The sequence below is a fragment of the Felis catus genome, chromosome B4, assembly GCF_018350175.1.
Source record: "Felis catus isolate Fca126 chromosome B4, F.catus_Fca126_mat1.0, whole genome shotgun sequence".
Classification (NCBI taxonomy): domain Eukaryota; kingdom Metazoa; phylum Chordata; class Mammalia; order Carnivora; family Felidae; genus Felis; species Felis catus.
In genome coordinates, this window is record NC_058374.1 from 77,447,678 (window position 1) to 77,466,368 (window position 18,691).

General features: G+C 43.6%; 2 protein-coding genes, 1 long non-coding RNA gene and 1 pseudogene across 9 annotated transcripts in view; 3 read left to right on the top strand and 1 right to left on the bottom strand.

Annotated features, from left to right (window-relative positions):
- Positions 1-5,669, top strand: part of DIP2B (disco interacting protein 2 homolog B) — a 226,977-nt gene extending 221,308 nt beyond the window's left edge. For all 6 annotated transcript variants that reach the window (XM_023257044.2, XM_023257045.2, XM_045061779.1 and 3 more), the window contains one exon: positions 1,537-5,669. In XM_023257044.2, coding sequence (XP_023112812.1) covers positions 1,537-1,789 — 253 coding nt within the window. In that variant the 3' untranslated portion in view covers positions 1,790-5,669. The remainder of the gene's footprint in view (positions 1-1,536) is intronic.
- On the bottom strand, positions 4,032-18,590 carry LOC123386596. Its single transcript, XR_006600710.1, has 4 exons — positions 18,452-18,590; positions 10,493-10,580; positions 9,935-10,131; positions 4,032-4,675 (listed from the first exon to the last, which is right to left on the bottom strand). It is a non-coding gene; the product is annotated as an uncharacterized LOC123386596 (long non-coding RNA).
- LOC101094433 lies at positions 7,770-9,417 on the top strand (annotated as a pseudogene).
- The window catches only part of ATF1 (activating transcription factor 1), a 116,813-nt gene continuing 116,537 nt past the window's right edge, over positions 18,416-18,691 (top strand). For both annotated transcript variants that reach the window (XM_045061784.1, XM_045061789.1), the window contains exon 1: positions 18,416-18,555. The gene's annotated coding sequence lies outside the window, so the exon portion shown is untranslated. The remainder of the gene's footprint in view (positions 18,556-18,691) is intronic.

The following is an 18,691-nucleotide window of genomic DNA, read 5'->3' on the forward strand; positions in this document are numbered from 1 at the left end:
TCCCGCCAGGCAGCTTTTCTCATGTAAAATACTTTCTCTGCTGTTTCCTAATTATGGTGAAGATCAAATGAGAATGTGCCTCACAAATTGTCAAATGATAAGCAGATGAAAAGCATCATTATTATTTCATCCAACTTCCTTCTCAGTGTAGGAATTTCCCCCACATTCTCCCTGATAAAGGATCATCCTGCCTCATACTGACTAGAAATTCCTTAAAATTAAAACTCTTTAGTTTTTACCTGGCTTTCATTCTGGATTCTTGATAATACAGAATCTTTACAGTTTCTTTTTCAGGTTTTTTAGTTTTTTCTTAGTGTTTATTTTTGAGAGAGAGAGAGGCAGAGCATGAAAGCATGAGCGGGAGAGGGGCAGAGAGAGAGAGAGAGAGAGGGAGACACAGAATCCCAAGCAGGCTCCAAGCTCTGAGCTGTCAGCACAGAGCCCGATGTGGGGCTCGAACCCACACAGTGAGATCATAACCTGAGCCAAAGTCAGACACTTAACAGACAGCCACCCAGGCGCCCTTTTCCACATTTTTCATGTAGTATGTCCTTCCTTGGTTGTTTTTTGTTTTTTGTTTTTTACCTATGCTAAATTGCCACAGTTCTTTTCATGGTTGCTCATGCTTTCTAGATGTTTCTTTGTCAGTATTTTCATTCACTTTGCTCAGAGTCTGTCCCCGGACCTGAACAATGCCCGTGAGTTATAAGAATAATATAGAGAAGTGAGGTGCCATGATTAACCTCTAATTTTAGACCTTTGACTTTTAATGAAACCAAAGGCTGTGTACCTTTTTTTAATGATGGAATCTGTTTTTTAAAGCCATTTAACACTGCATATCACAAGCCTAACCCAGTAGTCCCGCTCAATGTAAGGCAACTTTCTACCTTATGGCACTTTTATGGCATGATGGAAGAGACACCTGTATGGGGCACTTTAAGCTCAGATAAGGACAGGTCCACTGCCTTCCTGTTGGCCCTAAGAATATTATCTTAGTCAAAACTCTTCTGTTGTAGATAACAGAAACTCTGCAAAAAGAAAACAAAAAGACAAAAACTTAAGCAAAAGAGAGAGTTAATGGAAAGAATACCTAGCTACCTCAGAGGTTCCTCAAAGTCTCTGGGTCTCAAGAAAGGTAGAAACAAAGGAAGGGAAGGCCATCAGGAATCACTGTCCTCTCACTTTCTAGAGCCATGTGGGCATCCACTTCATTCTTTCTCTCCCCCCTGAAGAGCCGTTCCCTATGCTTCTTTGGACACCTGGCTACCGCAGACCTTTCACATGTGGCCAGTTCACGTGACCAGCTGACCAACTTCCAATCTCATTTCCAAACCCCCAAGAGATTGTGGATGGCTCAGCTGATCTACTGTGATCACAGGGGCAAGGCCATATATTACAGACATGGCTGCCAGCCTTCTGGTTGGATCCAAGAGAGAAGGCAATCCTCAGGGAAACGGGGACAGGTTTTGGGCAGGTACTATAAAAGATGACTGGTAAATGGACTGACAGGTTAACTGAATGTCCTTGGAATTTCAGTGCCGTGTTCACGTGGACCAACTTGCTCGTGGTGGTCGTAGAACTGTGTGGCTCTGAACAGGAAGCCCTAGATCTGGTTCCTTTAGTGACAAATGTGGTCCTGGAAGAGCATTACCTCATCGTTGGCGTCGTGGTTGTGGTGGACCCAGGTGTTATCCCCATCAACTCCAGAGGAGAGAAGCAGAGGATGCACCTCCGGGACAGCTTCCTGGCTGACCAGTTAGACCCCATCTACGTGGCTTATAACATGTAACCCGCCTTGTGGGGCTTGCAGGGGGCCGTCCTGAAAAACCACAAGGACCAAAGACCGGCGACTAGGAGCAAGCTTTCAAATGATGTGAAATAAGCTGAGATGGTTACATTATACCCTTCATCTCATCCTGTGGGATTCCACAGTCACAGGACACACAGGCAAAGGCAGTTGTGTGGTAGCAAATGAAAAAAATGTTAACAGCCCATTAGTCATGAGCTTTGACATAGCGTGAGCAGCACGTTACTAAAGCAATTACATGCATGTTGCATTTTTTTCATCTGTTGTAAATACTTGTATTTTTATCTAATGCTGTTTTAGAATTTTGTAAGGGAGTTTAATGAATTCACACGAAGGGGGTAGTCGGAGTTCCACAGCTCCCCGCTCTGTACTGTATTCTGCTGTTTTACCGTAGCTGGACGTTCTGCGGGTTTTGTTAACACGGATACTCAGCTTACTTTCCGCTGACCCATAAGCAAATCAGATATAACCCACTGAATATGAGAGTTACTCTATATATATACTTCTTGACAGGAAAACATTTTGACCAGTGTTTTAAACATGTAAATAAGAAGACACAATTCAGCTAAAAAACTGACACATTGGCTTGTATAGTCCTAACAACTAAAGTAGAAACATTTCTCCTTGGAGAGCATCTCAGTGTTCTCTTAATGCAGTGTAATTGAATAGGTAACTAAAAAGTGCAAATCGATCACAGGTTTTGCTGCACATTGTACTATGTCTCTGTTGGCTGATGTGTTTTATAAACTAAAGCTGCCTCTGTTTGTTTTCAAAGCTTGCATTCCCAGAATCGGCTTAAGCTTTTAAGAACTCAACCTGTTCCTACAAGCTGAAAATCTCAGTTTAAAAATCAAAATGTTAATGAAAAGGCTAAGCTTCATTAGATCCCACCCTATGCTAAGGAACCACGATAACTCACTGTGGCCCCCAGTGTTGAAACTGTGTTTCAAATTTCGAGTGACGATGTAAGAATTTAGGATTTCCTCTTTTTCCAGGCCCATTGTCAACTGCGTCTACAGTTTATACATATAGCTTCTCTTTTCTGAAAACTGAAAAGCGTCCTCTGTTCTTCCAGTTCATGAGGGCAGGGATTTTAGGAACAAGAATGACAGGCTGGGAAGGCACTGGGATCGACAGTCACGTGAAACCGCAAAGGCGACATAACTCCGTATCTCAAAACTGACTGATTCGGGTTGCCAAGATAGCTAGGCTTACGCTGAAATAGGGGAAGTCTGATGTGTGCAAGAAACTCTTTTGAAATAACTGTGGTGCCCAGGCCAAGTGGACTGAGCATGGGACTGAATTTGGCCTCTGGCTCGGTTTCCTTTCTTTGGTCTGATACTTCATGTATTTGAATATAGTTGAATTTTATTATTTTTTTCTTACAGAAATATTTTTAAGAATTTAAAAAAAAAAAGCTCCAAGTGAACAGAGTTAACTTGTTAAATCAGAATGGTTCTCTTTGACCCACTCTGGTCTATTGTGTAAATATTTATTTAGACTATTTTAATAATACATATTATTTACCCCACTGTAACATCATGTAAACTAAATATGTTTTTAAACAATTTTTAAGACTTGTAATTACCCTGAAAATAAGGTTTATAATGCAAAGCCCAGACCCTTCACCATGGTGGCACTCCCAGGGGCTGCCCTCAGTCTCGTGGCTCAAAGCCACTTTCTTGCCTCCCTTTTACACAAGCCTCTTTTCCTCCCAGTTCTTTCTCCACTGAGGGCAGACCCCAAGGCATGTTCCAGTTCCAGATCTCTTTTTTGACATTTTGGATGAAATTAGTTTACACATGACGGAAGAGGTTCTAAGATGTACAAAAAAAAGCACTTACGCTGGGACAAGAAAGCCCAGTAGACTAGCTACGGTTCGGTTTGCGGAAAAAAACAGCTCGCTTATTTGGAAAGTAATTTTCACCTAAAGTAGTTTTCAGTAACTCACTAAACAAAGCAGGGGATTTCTGAAGATTAAAGAGTTCTATCTCCATAATCCACAAGTTCTAAGAGAAAAATAGGCAGAGTATTATCCTTTGGGTTGCTGTGAAAATTGTCACTATACAACTGTGGGTGTCTGCTAGAATTATAATGGGAGCCACATCTGTCATTTTAAATGTTCTAGTAATCACGTTTTAAAAAGTAAAAGAAACCAGCGAAATTGATTTTAATATATTTTTGTAACCCGGTATATCAAAAATAGTATAATCTCCATGTGGAATCAGGATGAAAAGTGAGATATTTTATTTTCTTTGTTTCCTATTAAGTCTTTGAAATCCAGTGTGTATTAAGCACATTTCAATTCGGACTACCCATACTTCCAGTTTTCGGTAGCCACATGCGGCCAGTGGCTACGATATTGGACAGAAGTGCTCTGTACTCATTCTTTCAAATAAGATACTCCATTCCTCTCAGAGTATGGTCAACTCCCAGTTACTTAGGATCTGATTATCTGGATTTGTAGTTCCTCAGACCTCTGCTTTATCTCTAGTTTTTGCTCTCTGCCTCGTGGCTGCTTTATTGATCTTTTGCCTATCCCTCAAAGCCAGAATATGCTAGTGGAAGAAAGAAAGCTGAGCTGTGTCTTTGGGAACTTCATTAGTAACTGTGGTGAAGTGTCCTCTGGAAGGGGAAGAGAGTCCAGTCATTAGCCTAGAGGTGTTTGTGGGGTCATCTGCAGATTTAATGCCTGGTCTGTTACAGACTTGAATAAGAAAACTCCCTCTTGAAGACGCAATGCTTGTGCTCTTTCCACGTCAAGTAGAACCTTTGGGGTAGAAGGTCTTAGGACAGACCCAAAAGGCCATTATTGATAGAAACAGCCTAGCCAAAACTCTGGAACACATTCTGTCTGGGTGTTTACGCCTGTGAAAAAGAAAACTAGATTAATAGCAAGGCCCCATTCCAGTTAAGAGAAATCCATTCATCTTAAAGCCTTTGAACCTCTTTCTGCCTCTCAGCAGAAGTAATTGAGGTAGATCAGGAAGGGGCTGCCTCAGGAAAATTCCTAAGCCCAAGGGATTCTTAGAGCTGCACAAATGTCATCTCCTGCATCAGTGAGACCCTGGGAATGACCGGCATGCCAGCGGGCATCAGTGTGAATCCACAGCCTTTATTTACTTCCTGCCTCACAAAGGGCCCCGGTCCAGACCGCCACAACCACCAAGTCCTTTCCTCCTGAAGTTGTGCTGCCTCGGGCTGTTTAGGGACCATTGCCTGTCTGTTGGTAATCCGAGTGTTTCTCCTGTCTTTAGTCCCTGAGCAGTGCTTGCTTAATGCTTTTGTTGAATCAACAAAGGGCCTGAGGCCTTAGGTTTTTTGTTAAGGTCTCTGCCCCAGGCATGGTGCTCAATATCTTGGCCAAATAAATTACTTTCCTTGAATACGCAGCAATCTTTTAGACTAAAGCAATGAGGAGTTATCACCTCACCCTCAAACTCCAACATGACCTATGCCTTAGTGTTGTTGTTTTCGTTGTCTGCTCTGATGTAAAAGCAAGAGTATTTGGAGCAAGAAGCTGCACTACTCCAGATACACAACAGGCCTTTTCTTTATCATTCATAATAACATTTCCGGTTTAGGTATATGTAGATGGGCCATGTTATTTGTCCACAGGAAGAGAGTGTAAAGATATGAGAATAATTTTTTAGTCCTAAATGATGTTTTGTTTACTTTCTGTCAAGGTATTTACCAGTGTCAAATTCAAACTATAGTACTGTGTAATTATGTATAAAGTTTTTTTATTTATTTGAAATTAGACTAGATATACATTTTTAAATTTAACATCTGGCTGGACAGTGTTCTATTAACTCATTGAATGTGTTTCCTTTGTCTTGTGTTAATAAATATTGATGCCTGATTGTGTTTAATGCTTCACACATTGGGAGGATGGATAAATTGGAAGTGATACATCTTAAATTTAACTTCAGGTAGCAAAACCTACAGAGAGCTGGAGTGGTCTAAGGAAAATGAACACAGAGATCCAAAGTTACTGCAAATCACTGCTGTTACCGGAAGACAGATCAAGGAACAAAAGGGAGTCATTTTGAAAACTAAGAAGCCTTTTTCAGGAAAAATTAAAGTTTAGTTTTCCTCCTACCCATGTGGCATTTGGTTAGTTTTAAACTATGGATCATAAATTGTATTTTTTTTTTCCTCATGTGTGATGGGGCTGGATTTCAGCCTTTACTAAAGCAGTAAGTCATTTGCTCTTCATTTCTTGGTTTCAAGAAACTTGATAGGAGCCCATCAAATTGTGCATGTTCTCCAACACTAAAACTGGTCCTTGAACGATTATCCAAGCTGTTTAGGCAGCTGGGAACATTCTTTCACCTAACATTAATTTATTGAAGGCCTACCCATTAGGCCCAAGGCACTGCAATAAGAACCGAAGTTAGAGAAAATTAAGTCCCTGCTTTGGAGGGGATACAGGAAAACAGTACAATATATTAAGGGTTATGAGTAGAGGTGGACAGTGGGAACAGGTAGGACAGGCACCCAACCCAATGATGAGGGAGAATAATGAGGAATATACATGCTGATGGAGGTAACCCCTGAACTGAGTTTTGAAGGATGAGACAGCCAGATAAAGACAACAAAGCAGAAAGGCAGAGTTGCATTCTCTGGGAGCTACAATTCGTTATTAGGATGGAGGGTTTGAAGGGGGAAAAGTTACAGATCGTTATCCATGGGGGCTTGATCCAAGGCAAGATCACCAAGGGCCTTGGGTATCATGCTAGGAACTTTGGACTTTTATCCAGGGAGTTAAAGAGCGCCAGTGAGGGATTGATAGCAAGGGGATAACATGCTCAGATTTGCAACCTAGGAAATTATGCTGGTGGGTGGTCATGTAGAAAATGGATTCATGTGCGTAGGGAAAGCCAGGTAAGACCCAAGGCGGGGAGACCAGTCAGGAGGCCTTTGCGGGAACTGCGGTGATCGAGCCAGAGGACTTCAACGAAGGCGGTGACGGGACGGAGACAAGAGGCAACACATGCAAACTTGGGAGAAGGTAAGATTTCAACTGCTGGGCATTTCAGGTAAGGAAGGAGGAATCCAAAACAACTCCTGGGTTTCCGACTTGGGGAGTCAGGTAGATGTGGGGCCATTTACCAAGGTGGGGAACAAAAGGGAAGGAATAGATGTCTGGAAAAAGACGGTGTTCCATTTTGGTCATATTCGTTTGAGGGTGCTGCGGCACATGCAAGCGGAGCGGTCCAACAGGCAGCTGAACATGAGGTCTCTGCCTCAGGAGAGCTGTGACCATGAACTAGATACTTGGAGGACATCCGTTTAAAAGTGGTAGTTGAAGCCGGGGAAGTGGACGGTATTGCCAAGAAAGATCATGTGGAGGGAGAAAAGGGTCGGTAATGGAGCTATGGGAAACAACAACTACGAAGACGGGCAGAGGAAGAAGGGAGAGCCAATCTCTGGAGAGAGAGCAAAACCAAGAAAGAACATGGGCAAAGAAGTCGTAGGGAAGAGTTTCAAAGAGGGAGTGGTCAGCAATGCCAAAAGCTACAACGAAGCCGAGTAAAACCTGAATTGACTAGCATGTGCTCTATCTGGCAACGGAGCAGTCACCAGTGACCTTGGTCTTCGCAGTTTCACTTGCCGCCGTTGGGGGCAGAAGCCAGAAAACTGGCTCAGGAGAGGAGGGAAGTATGACTGAACGAAGGCTACTCTTCCCAGAAGTTTCTGCCCACAGGAAGGAAAGAGGGAACAGTAGTTCAAAGAGGTGTGTAGGAATCACGGGAGGCTGTTTTAAAAAAGATGGAGGAGAGGCGCCTGGGTGGCTCAGTCGGTTGAGAGTCCGACTTCAGCTCAGGTCACGATCTCGCGGTCCGTGAGTTCGAGCCCCGCGTCGGGCTCTGGGCTGATGGCTCAGAGCCTGGAGCCTGTTTCCGATTCTGTGTCTCCCTCTCTCTCTGCCCCTCCCCCGTTCATGCTCTGTCTCAAAAATAAAGAAATGTTAAAAAAAAATTTTTTTTAAAGATGGAGGAAATAAAATATTCCTGCATCAGGGGAAAAGAGTCAGTAGAAAGGAAAGTCAGTTCCAAATACCGCAATGAAGGATAAGACAAAGCAAGGCCATTGAGAAAGCAGGAGGGGCAGGGATTCAGAGTATGGGTAGAAGGATTAGCCTTTGAGGGGAGGAAGCATTTCCCACCCCCCTACAAGGGTAGAGGCAAGATTCTGATAGTAGGAAGTTGATAGAGGTCAAATGACCTCATTCACTTCTCCGAATCTCCGTTCTCAGCCTATGAAGGTGAACACTCCTTTCTGAGATCATTTCTATGAATAAGTATGACACAGCTGGCAACACAACATGGAATCTGCAAATAATGGGAATTCCTAAGAAGCAGATCTAAGGGAAATTTATATTAACTCCATTTATTAAGAAACAAACACTAAGTTGTATTCAACTAAACAAAGGAAAAGACCCTCTAAGATGGAAGGAAATAAGGAGGAAAACAAATTAATAAATAGAAAACAAGGGAAATACGGTTCAAGAATTTGATTTCTTAAAAATAACCTAATAAAATGTCAATAATATTTGCACACACACAACTAGTAGGAAACAAAAAATATAACTACAACTCTGGTATTTTTTTTTAATCTTAAGGGGTTATTATAATTTGGCCGTAAACTTGAATTTTAAATGAAATGGATCATTTTCGGGGGGCTCAGAGACAGTGCTTGAAATGGCGGGTGCGCCAACATATCCCGTGGTTCGAGCGCTGGGTTTGATCGCCACGTTACCATTTTTTCACCCGAGGGCCGGCTCTACCAAGTAGAATATGCTTTTAAGGCTATTAACCAGGGTGGCCTTACATCAGTAGCTGTCAGAGGGAAAGACCGGGCAGTAATTGCCACACAGAAGAAAGTACCTGACAAGTTATTGGATCCTAGCACAGTGACTCACTTCTTCAAGATCACTGAAAACATTGGCTGTGTGATGACAGGAATGACAGCGGACAGCAGATCCCAGGTACAGAGGGCACGCTATGAGGCAGCTAACTGGAAGTACAGGTATGGCTATGAGATGCCTGTGGACACGCGGTGCCAAAGAATTGCTGCTATTTCTCAGGTCTACACACAGAATGCTGAAATGAGGCCTCTTGGTTGGTGTATGATTTTAATTGGTGTAGATGAAGAACAAGACCCTCAGGTGTACAAGTGTGATCCTGCGGGTTACTACTGTGGGTTTAAAGCCACTGCAGCAGGAGTTAAACAAACGGAATCAACCAGCTTCCTTGAAAAAAGAGTCAACAAGAAATTTGATTGGACATTTGAACACAGTGGGAACTACAATTACACGCCTGTCTACTGGTCTATCAATTGATTGCAAACCTTCAGAAATAGAAGTCGGAGTGGTGACAGTTGAAAATCCTAAATTCAGGATTCTTACAGAAGCAGAGATTGATACTCACCTTGTTGCTCTAGCAGAGAGAGACTAAACATTGTATGTAGTTAGTTTACCAAATCCACGACGCCGCTTGCCTGTGTGTTTGGTAACAACAGACCAACATTATGGAGGCCCCTGGATTGAAAAAGGAACCTCTCCCACTCCTCCCGCCACTGAAGTGGTTAGGACTCTGTATAAATAAAAAAAAAAAAAAAAAAATAGTGCTTTTGGAAAAAAAGAAAAGAAAAGAAAGAAATGGATAATTTTCTATAAACTATAGAAAATTCAAGAATAAGAGAATCTGAATTTTAACAAATTCACAAGGCAGAGAATCCCTGTTTCACATAGAAAAAGCCATCCCAACTCCTCTTGATACCAAAACCAGACGAAGGCAGTTTTCAAATAAATCAGTCTCACCCATGAAAAGATGAAAATTATAAATAAAATCTGTTTCGGTCGCTATGTAATACACCACTCCAATTCAGTGGCCTAAAACAGTCATACCTATCTACTCTATGCATCAGGAACTGGGCAAAGTATAGCAGGAATGACATCTCAACTCCAAAATGTCTGGGCTTGGCTGCAAAAGCTCCAATGTCTGGAGGTGATTGGAACAGCCTGGAGCTGGAATCATCCAGGCATCTTTACTCACATCTGAAGCCCAGGCTCTGATAACGAAGACTAGGCTCAGCTGGACTGTTGCCCAAAGCACTTACTTCAGTGTAGCCTCTCCTCCTAGCTTGGGATTCTCGGAGCGAGCAGCTGGATTCTCAAAGGAGACATCAGGGGCAAGAGCAGGTTAGGCTGTAAACTTCTCATCCACTCTTGGAGGTCATACACCACTTTGGCTGCATTCCACTGCCCAGCCCAGATTCAAGGGAGAGGACTCTACGTCTTGAGAGGCAAAGTCACACTGCAAAAAAAGCACGTGGGTTAGGAGAGACTTCGGTGGACGCATGTGAAGACAACTGCATTGGAAAAACAATATTCCACCCCAGCAAGCAAAACCCAGTAGTGGGTAAGAAATAACAGATGGGTTTTAAAGAGGGTCAGAACAGGGATAGTTCAATATTAGAAAAATCCTATTTATAGAAGAAATCTTAGCAACAGCTTAAAGGTGAAAACTCTATGACCATCTCTCTCAATAGATTGAGGGGAAACACGATAAACGTCAACGTTGACTAATGAAAAAAAAATCCAACAAGCAAGGAATAGGAGACTTCTTGAAGTGATAGAACATCTATCAGAAACCTATAGTTAAAAAGAATACTTACCGATGGCACTTCAGAAGCACTACTATGAAAGGCAAAATTGTGATGAGGATGCTCACTTTCCACTCAGCCGTTGCACTTGAGATTATGGCTACCGTAATTAGGGAGAAAGAAATGAGCTATATGAATGGGATATAAAGGAAAAAAAACATTTGGAGATGATACGCTAGTCTATGTAGAAAATATAAGAGGATCTACGCATTTATAAACAGAGGAGTTTTGTTTTTTGTTTTTGGTTTTTTTTTTTTTTTTTTTTTTTTTTTTTGAGACAGAGAGAGACAGAGCATGAACGGGGGAGGGGCTGAGAGAGAGGGAGACACAGAATTGGAAACAGGCTCCAGGCTCTGAGCCATCAGCCCAGAGCCCGACGCGGGGCTCGAACTCACGGACCACGAGATCATGACCTGAGCTGAAGTCGGACTCTTAACTGACTCAGCCACCCAGGCGCCCCTAAACAGAGGAGTTTATAAGATTGCTGAGCCCCGCATCGGGCTCTGGGCTGATGGCTCAGAGCCTGGAGCCTGCTTCCGATTCTGTGTCTCCCTCTCTCTCTGACCCTCCCCCGTTCATGCTCTGTCTCTCTCTGTCTCAAAAATAAATAAACTTAAAAAAAAATTTTTTAAAAAAAGATTGCTGAATACGTGGTAAACATAAAAATCAATAGCATGAGTCTCCATAATAGTGGAATAATTTAGAGTAATCCTCCCATAGATGGAATTTTTGAAATTTGAAAAAAACATACATATATGTATATATTTTTTTAAACCTATTTGAAGGCACTGGGAAATGACCACAAGGAGACAGAAATGGGAGAGTAACTACTTCTGAAAGATGAAATGCAATAAGTGACATTTGTGTGTTTGTGATTTTTCTGTCTGAGGACATTGCCATAATTCCAAGGAACTTGACTGATAACCACTGCCTACTGGCTTAAGGTGTAAAAGGATAGAGTTCCATGTTGTCAGGGAAGTCAGAGTAGTTAGGTGGGAAATCTGTGAAGGGAGAGAGCCCCAGAAGGTAGGAGTTCTCAAATCTGCATATAAGATGTGTCAAAATCTTTGGCTGATGACTAAATTATATGGAGAAAAATCCAGAGTTCCAGGGGAGGGGGGGGACTGTGGGGGGAGGAAAACAAAAAAGCAGCTAGAAATGGAAAGAGGCAGGAATTTCGGCCGTTGTCCATGACAGAGGAAAAAGATTGGAAATTAAGTCCTCTCAAATTAACTGCCTTCTGAAATAAAAATCACTCTGTAAAGCAATATCATTAATTCCAGTAATAAAACTACTAGAAATGTGAATAAACAGAAAAGGATGCCCTATACTTAAGAAAATCAGTCAATAGATACCAACCGTAATTAGCAGTCAAAAGGCTTAAATCAGCTATTACATATATATCGAGACTTAAAGGGAAGCGTAGGGTCACCTGGCAGGCTCAGTGGGTAGCGCGTGCAACTCTTGACCTTGGGGTTGCAAGTTTGAGCCCCAGGCTGGGTGTAGAGATTACTTAAAAATAAAATCTTGAGAAAAAAAAAAAGGAAAATGTATACACAATGAATGGGTAAGGAATTCCTACATAAGGAATCTAGCAGAGAAACAGAAACTAAAAAAGAAAAGAAAAGAAAAAAAAGACATACAGATTGGATAGGAAGAATTAAAGCTATCTCTAGTCACAAATGAAATGACTTGTGCATTAAAAAATCCTACACACGTACAAATTGTAAAATGAGTTCAGCAAGGTTGCAGAATTCGAGATCAATAAAAAAAAAATACCTATTTAATTTCCATTTCCTAGTAATGAACATTCTAAAAAAGAAATTTAAAAATCAATTCTAGGGGCTCAGTCAGTTAAGTGTTGGCATCTTGGTTTTGGCCCAGGACATGACCTCCCAGTTTTGTCAGTTCGAGCCCCGCATCAGGCTCTGTGCTGACGGCTCAGAGCCTGGAGCCTGCTTCAGATTCTGTGTCTCCCTCTCTCTCTGCCCCTCCCCTGCTCACACTGTCTCTGCCTTTCTCAAACTAAATAAACTTTACATACATACATACCAATTCTATTTGGGGCACCCAGTTGGCTCAGTTGGTTAAGCATCGGACTCTTGGTTTTGTCTCAGGTCATGATCTAGCGGTTTTGTGAGTTCAAGCCCCCTGTCGGACTCTGTGCTAACAGCTCAGGGCCTGGAGCCTGCTTGGGATTCTCCGTCTTTCCCCCTGTCTCTGCCCCTCCCCTGCTCTCACTGTCTCTGTCTTTCTCAAACTAAATAAATAAACCATAAATAAACAAATAAATAAATAAATAGATAGATAGGTAGATAGATACAAATCAATTCTATTTGGGGTGCCCAGGTGGCTCAGTTGGTTAAACATTGGATTCTTGATTTTGGCTTGGGTCATGATCTTACGGTGAGTTTGAGCCCCACGTTGGGCTCTGTGCTAACAGTGTGGAGCCTGCTTGGGATTCTCTGTCTCTCCCTCTCTGTGTGTCCCTCCCCCACTCGTGCTGTGTCTCTCAAAGTAAGTAAATCAACTGTAAAAAATTAAAAAACTTTAAAACCAATTCTATTTGGTCTATTCTACAACATCAAAAGGAATAAAATACATCATAACTTAATGAAAGTACCAACTTGCATACTGAAAACTACAAAAGCATTGAAAGAAACTAGAGAAGATCTAAAATGGAAAGTCATCCCCATGTTCATGGATTGGAAATTTTTAAATTGTTAGGATGGCAATTCTCCGCAGATTGATCTAGAGATTCAACACAATCTCTATCCAAACCCCAGATGCCTATTTTGCAGAAGGGGATACGCTGATCCTAAAATTCATATGGAAGTGCAAGGGATTCAGAAAAGTCAAAACAATTTTGAAAAAGAGCAAAGTTGGAGTACTCACACTTCCATATCTCAAAACCTACTACAAAGCTAGGGTACCGGCCAAAGGATAGACCTGTCAGTCAATGGAATCGAACCATAAGTTCAGAAACGGAGAAGCCTCCGGACCTAACCCAGCCAAATAATAAATCAATAATGGTATTAATGTTGCATCTCAGGGGGTAGTGAGGAGATGAGTGCCACCTGTAAGTGTGTCAGGATTCAGAGGTAATGGTCCCTGGTCTGGTGTATACCAGTCTGGTTCTACAGATTCCTGGAGGATGGCAGTTTACCAGGGCAAGCTTAACCAAACAGTAGCCTCAGCTGTAGCCATTGTACCCAGTCTGATACCTTTGCTAGATCAGATTAATACGGTCTCAGGTACACGGTATATAGCCATTGACTGACAAATATGTCCTTTTCTATTCCAGTCCAGTCTCCTCACTAGGAAAAAAATCGTAACTATGCGTGACGATGGATGCCTACTATTGTGACTTACTGTGGTGATTGTTTTGCAATACATACATATCAAATCATGATGTTGTACATCTGAAACTAATATAATTTTATATGGTAATTATATCTCGGTGTTTGAAAAGTTAAAAAAAACTTTTTAACGTTTGTTCATTGTTGAAAGATAAGAGAGAGACAGAGCATGAACAGGGGAGGGGCAGAGAGAGAGGGAGACACAGAATGGGAAGCAGGCTCCAGGCTCCGAGCTGTCAACACAGAGCCCGACGCGGGGCTCGAACTCACAAACCGTGAGATCATGAGCTGAGCTGAAGTCGGACGCCCAACCGACTGAGCCACCCAGGCACCCCTTGGTGTTTTAAAAGTTTTTAGAAAGGGGAATCAGAAGGAGTTCACATTCATGTAGAAGGGATAAGAATATACATGTATAGTTTTATCCCAGGGTTATGTTATATGACATTACTCTGAAACAGATGGAACAAGATGTAATTGGTACACTGAAGGTCTTGGTAAACTGCAGGAGATCCCGAGGATGGGAAATTAAACTATGAAGAGTCAGAGGTCTAGCAATCAGGGGCACGCTGACGTATCTCCTGACATAGAAACGAATTACTGAGGCACCTGGCTGGCTCAGTCAATAGAGCACGCGCTTCTTGATCTCAGGGGCATGAGTTCAAGTCCCATGTTGGGCACAGGATAGTCCACGTAATGATAGCGTGGACTAAGGTGATGGTGTGCAGAGAAGGGGACGAAGTCACAAGTAAATTATTTCTCTTGCACCCAGGTGTATTAGATAGGACTCTAGAAAGAACAGCCACCAAAGTAAACTAGCTTAAATAGAAAAGTGCTATTCATTTCAAGGACAAAGGATGGCTTGTGGAACCTAAGGGCTGTGGCAGGCAGCTGTATCTCAGGCAAGTTCTAGAACTGGGGCCTAGAAAGCCACTGGTCCGCTCTCTTAGCTCTGCATTGTTCACAGATGGAAGAGGTTCATTACAGAGCTCCCAAGCGTTTGGTCCATTTACCTAGAGAAAGATGAATTTTTGGCCAAAGACAAATTCCACAGGGGAGACTCTGATGGCCAGCTTGGGTCAGGTGCCCATTATTGGTAAGATAGATTTGACTGTGAGAAGTTTCCATAAAAAGTAAGAGGGATAGTTGTCCACCACTCTCAGGGCTCACAGACTAGTTCTAGATGTTCAGTTCAAGCACAGTTAACATGAAGCAGCAAACAGTTTCAGGGCTGATTTATCTGAAATAGTATGGTTGTAGGAACGACAACCCCCTGCAGGGGGTTAGGTTTTCCTGTGTGTTTAGCCTTGAGTATTGAAAAAGGACAAAACACAAAAGAAGACAGAAACAAGCCTATTGCTTAGACCATAAAGCTTACATCTACTAGCTTTTGTAATTCCTGCCTTCTGAGAGGTGGATTGTTCCAAATGCTGTTTCATGGCTCTCAAGTCCTCTACTCCAGCTCCATCCTTTTGCTAACCAATGAAGCTTCTCAAGGTGTGTGTCCCCGTAATGGTTTTTAACTAAATTTCCATAGTTACACTGCAGCATTTTCCATATTAATATCCAACATTTATTTAGTGTTTCCTGTGTGCCCGGAGTGGCTCTCATTTTATATGTATTAAACTCATTTAATCTACAAAACTTTACAGGACAGGTAGTATTACTTAAACCCACCTCCTTTAATATAATGTCTCTCCCTTTTAATAGAAAACAGTGCACCAGAAGAGCTGAAGAGGTGCCACCACTGGCTTGACCAGTTTATGTAAAAATTTTTAATTTTATGGGGCGCCTGGGTGGCTCAGTCGGTCGAGTGAGCGACTTCAGCTCAGGTCACGATCTCATGGTGAGTTTGAGCCCCGAATCAGGCTCTGTGCTGACAGCTCGGGGCCTAGAGCCTGCTTTGGATTCTGTATCTCCCTCTCTGCCCCTCCCCTGCTCATGTCCTGTCTCTCTCTGTCTCAAAAATAAATAAAAACACTAAAAAAAAAAAAAAAAAAATTAAACTGCAACCCAACATTCAAAAAAAATCTTTAACATTTTCCTTTTTGAGAGAGAGAGAGAGACAGAGTGTAAGCCAGAGAGGGGCAGAGAGAGGAGACACAGAATGTGAAGCAGGCTCCAGGCTCTGAGCTGTCAGCACAGAGCCTGATGTGGGGCTCGAACTCACCAACTGTGAGATCATGAACCTGAGCTGAAGTGGGACGCTTAACTGACTGAGGCACCCAGGCGCCCCTGACCAGTTTATTTTGGACAATTGCCTTTGGCTCTAAATTTCACTTTACTTCCTGACTTCTAAAGTCAAAGACCTGTCCATCTGGTTTATAAATTCTTACTACTCAGTACCGTGTGTGGCGTAACCAAGCCTTCTTTTTTTCAACGTTTATTTATTTTTGGGACAGAGAGAGACAGAGCATGAACAGGGGAGGGGCAGAGAGAGAGGGAGACACAGAATCGGAAACAGGCTCCAGGCTCTGAGCCATCAGCCCAGAGCCCGACGCGGGGCTCGAACTCACGGACCGCGAGATCGTGACCTGGCTGAAGTCGGACGCTTAACCGACTGCGCCACCCAGGCGCCCCAAGCCTTCTTTTTTTCTTCATCTGCAGTTATTTCTCAAAGTTCAGAGCAGTGGTAGGTACAGCAGGTGGCACTTCCGTGAGAAACAAGTGTGGTGGACATACTTGTGAGCGGCACGTTGCACAACATAGTATCTAAGCTTAAGATGCTTTACAAGTGGAAGAGGAGCTGAAGTGGATCAGTCCATCCATGCACAGTTTGAAGGTTTGTGTACAACTTAGTTTGTTTTTATGGTAACATTTTTTCAGTCCATCCACCCCCTTTTGCCAATCAGCATTTGTTAGGCATTCTGAGTTCAAAGGAAGAAACAGCCAACACAAAAAGGACAGTAAACTTACAGCCAGCTTTCTAGACTTTAATATTCTGGACTCAAGAATGACGGGCGCTGGGTTTTATTAATCAGGAAAGGCTGATGTCTGAGAACCTCTTCATGGTTCCTTACTTTTACAGGACACTTTGCTTTTCTATGGTAGATGACCTTTTGTTCTTTGAACAATTCTGGAACAAGGCTTGAATATTATATTTTCCCCAATTTTGATAACAGGAAGATAAGCTTAGAGAGATTTGGGTAATTTGCCTAATCAAAAATCTAAAATAAGGGCAGACACCTGTTTTTGGTAGTCAACAATGTGTGCTGAATGAAAGGCATTAGCGAAACGTTAGTGAACTCTTTGAAGTGTCTGGCAGAGTAACTCTCGAGTTTTAAATCACATTATCTAGTCTTGAAGGTCAAAACCAGGACGGGCTCTATCCACTAAATCAGTTTCCTACGTCGTGGAGATCTCAAACTAGTAAAACTCCAGAACATCCCAGGACTTTTGTCAAGCACACACTAAAAGGTGTATCATTTGTTGTCTGTTATCACAATAAAGCCATAAAGTAGTATTTTGCAAGGAAACGGATAAAGAGACAAATCAGAACAATGCATAACCCCTTCTCCAGAAAGGTAGAGACACACTTGAGGATATTTTTAAGTTTTTGTAATGCATTAAAACGACGGCGTCACATTTTACAACGCTCCCTTCTAACAGCTGGGGTAAATCCGTTTCAGGTGCCACGTGAAGTGGCGCTCAAAACACCCTGCCGGCATCGTGGGTGCGTGTGCAACCAGTCTTTGGAGAAAATTGTTTCGTATGGGATAAAGGATGCAGCTCAACACAAGTGAGGTTAAAAAGAGTCCGGGGAGGGGCGCCTGGGTGGCTCAGTCCGTTAAGCGTCCGACTTCAGCTCAGGTCACGATCTCGCGGTCCGCGAGTTCGAGCCCCGCGTCGGGCTCTGGGCTGGTGGCTCAGAGCCTGGAGCCTGCTTCCGATTCTGTGTCTCCCTCTCTCTCTGCCCCTCCCCCGTTCATGCTCTGTCTCTGTCTCAAAAATAGACGTTAAAAAAACAAAAACAAACAAACAAACAAAAAAAAACCAAAGAAAAAGAGTCCGGGTAAACTACGAGAAGATGAGGAGGGCAAACCTCCACGCGTCAAGTCACTTCTCTCTACAAGACCCGGACAGGTGAGGTGTGGATCAAGGCCAAGGACGACCGTTCGGGACCCGATCACCCAACCCAGACCAAGCAGCAGCTGAGCTCAGAACGACGCTTCGAATCGATGAGAGCGGCCCCGCACCGAGCGGCCTTCCGACGCCAGCAACCTGTCGCGGGTCTCCGAAAACAGAGGTGAGGGAGGAATGAAGGCAGACTTCCTGAAGCGAAAAACGACTCCGGGAAACCTTTGGCAACTATCACCGGAGTAGCACCTTCCGGAAGTGCGCCAGGCTTTCGGAAGAAACCCGGCACAAGATGGCGGCGCGTCACGTGAGCAACGCGGTGACGTAGGACGGCGGCCCGCGCGGAGGGACCGCCTTAACTTCACCCCCCACGCTCAATTACTCAGTTTTGCCCCCCTCTCCTACCCCGCCCCCGGCCTGGTGTAGATCATGCCGCCAGTGGCGGCCCTGACTGCCGAGGAAACGGTAGCCTAGGACAGTTGGCTGTTAAGTGACACAGATTCTCCCCGCTCCGCCTAATCCCTGGGAGAGCACATACCCCGCCGCGTGAGGGCGTGGAGAAGTGGGTAGAGAATTTCGGATCCACCTGGGAGGGGGGAGTGGAAGTTCCCGCCCCGGACAGCGGCAAGGCGGCAGCCACAGGTAAGCAGGGGGCGGGGGTGCGACGCGTTCCCGTGTCCCTGGGCAGCGGCAGGGCGCGGGGACTAGACGTCGGAGGGGACGCCGCGTCGGGTCTCGCGCGGGGTGGGGGTCGCGCGCGGCGGCCGCGGTGGGGGAG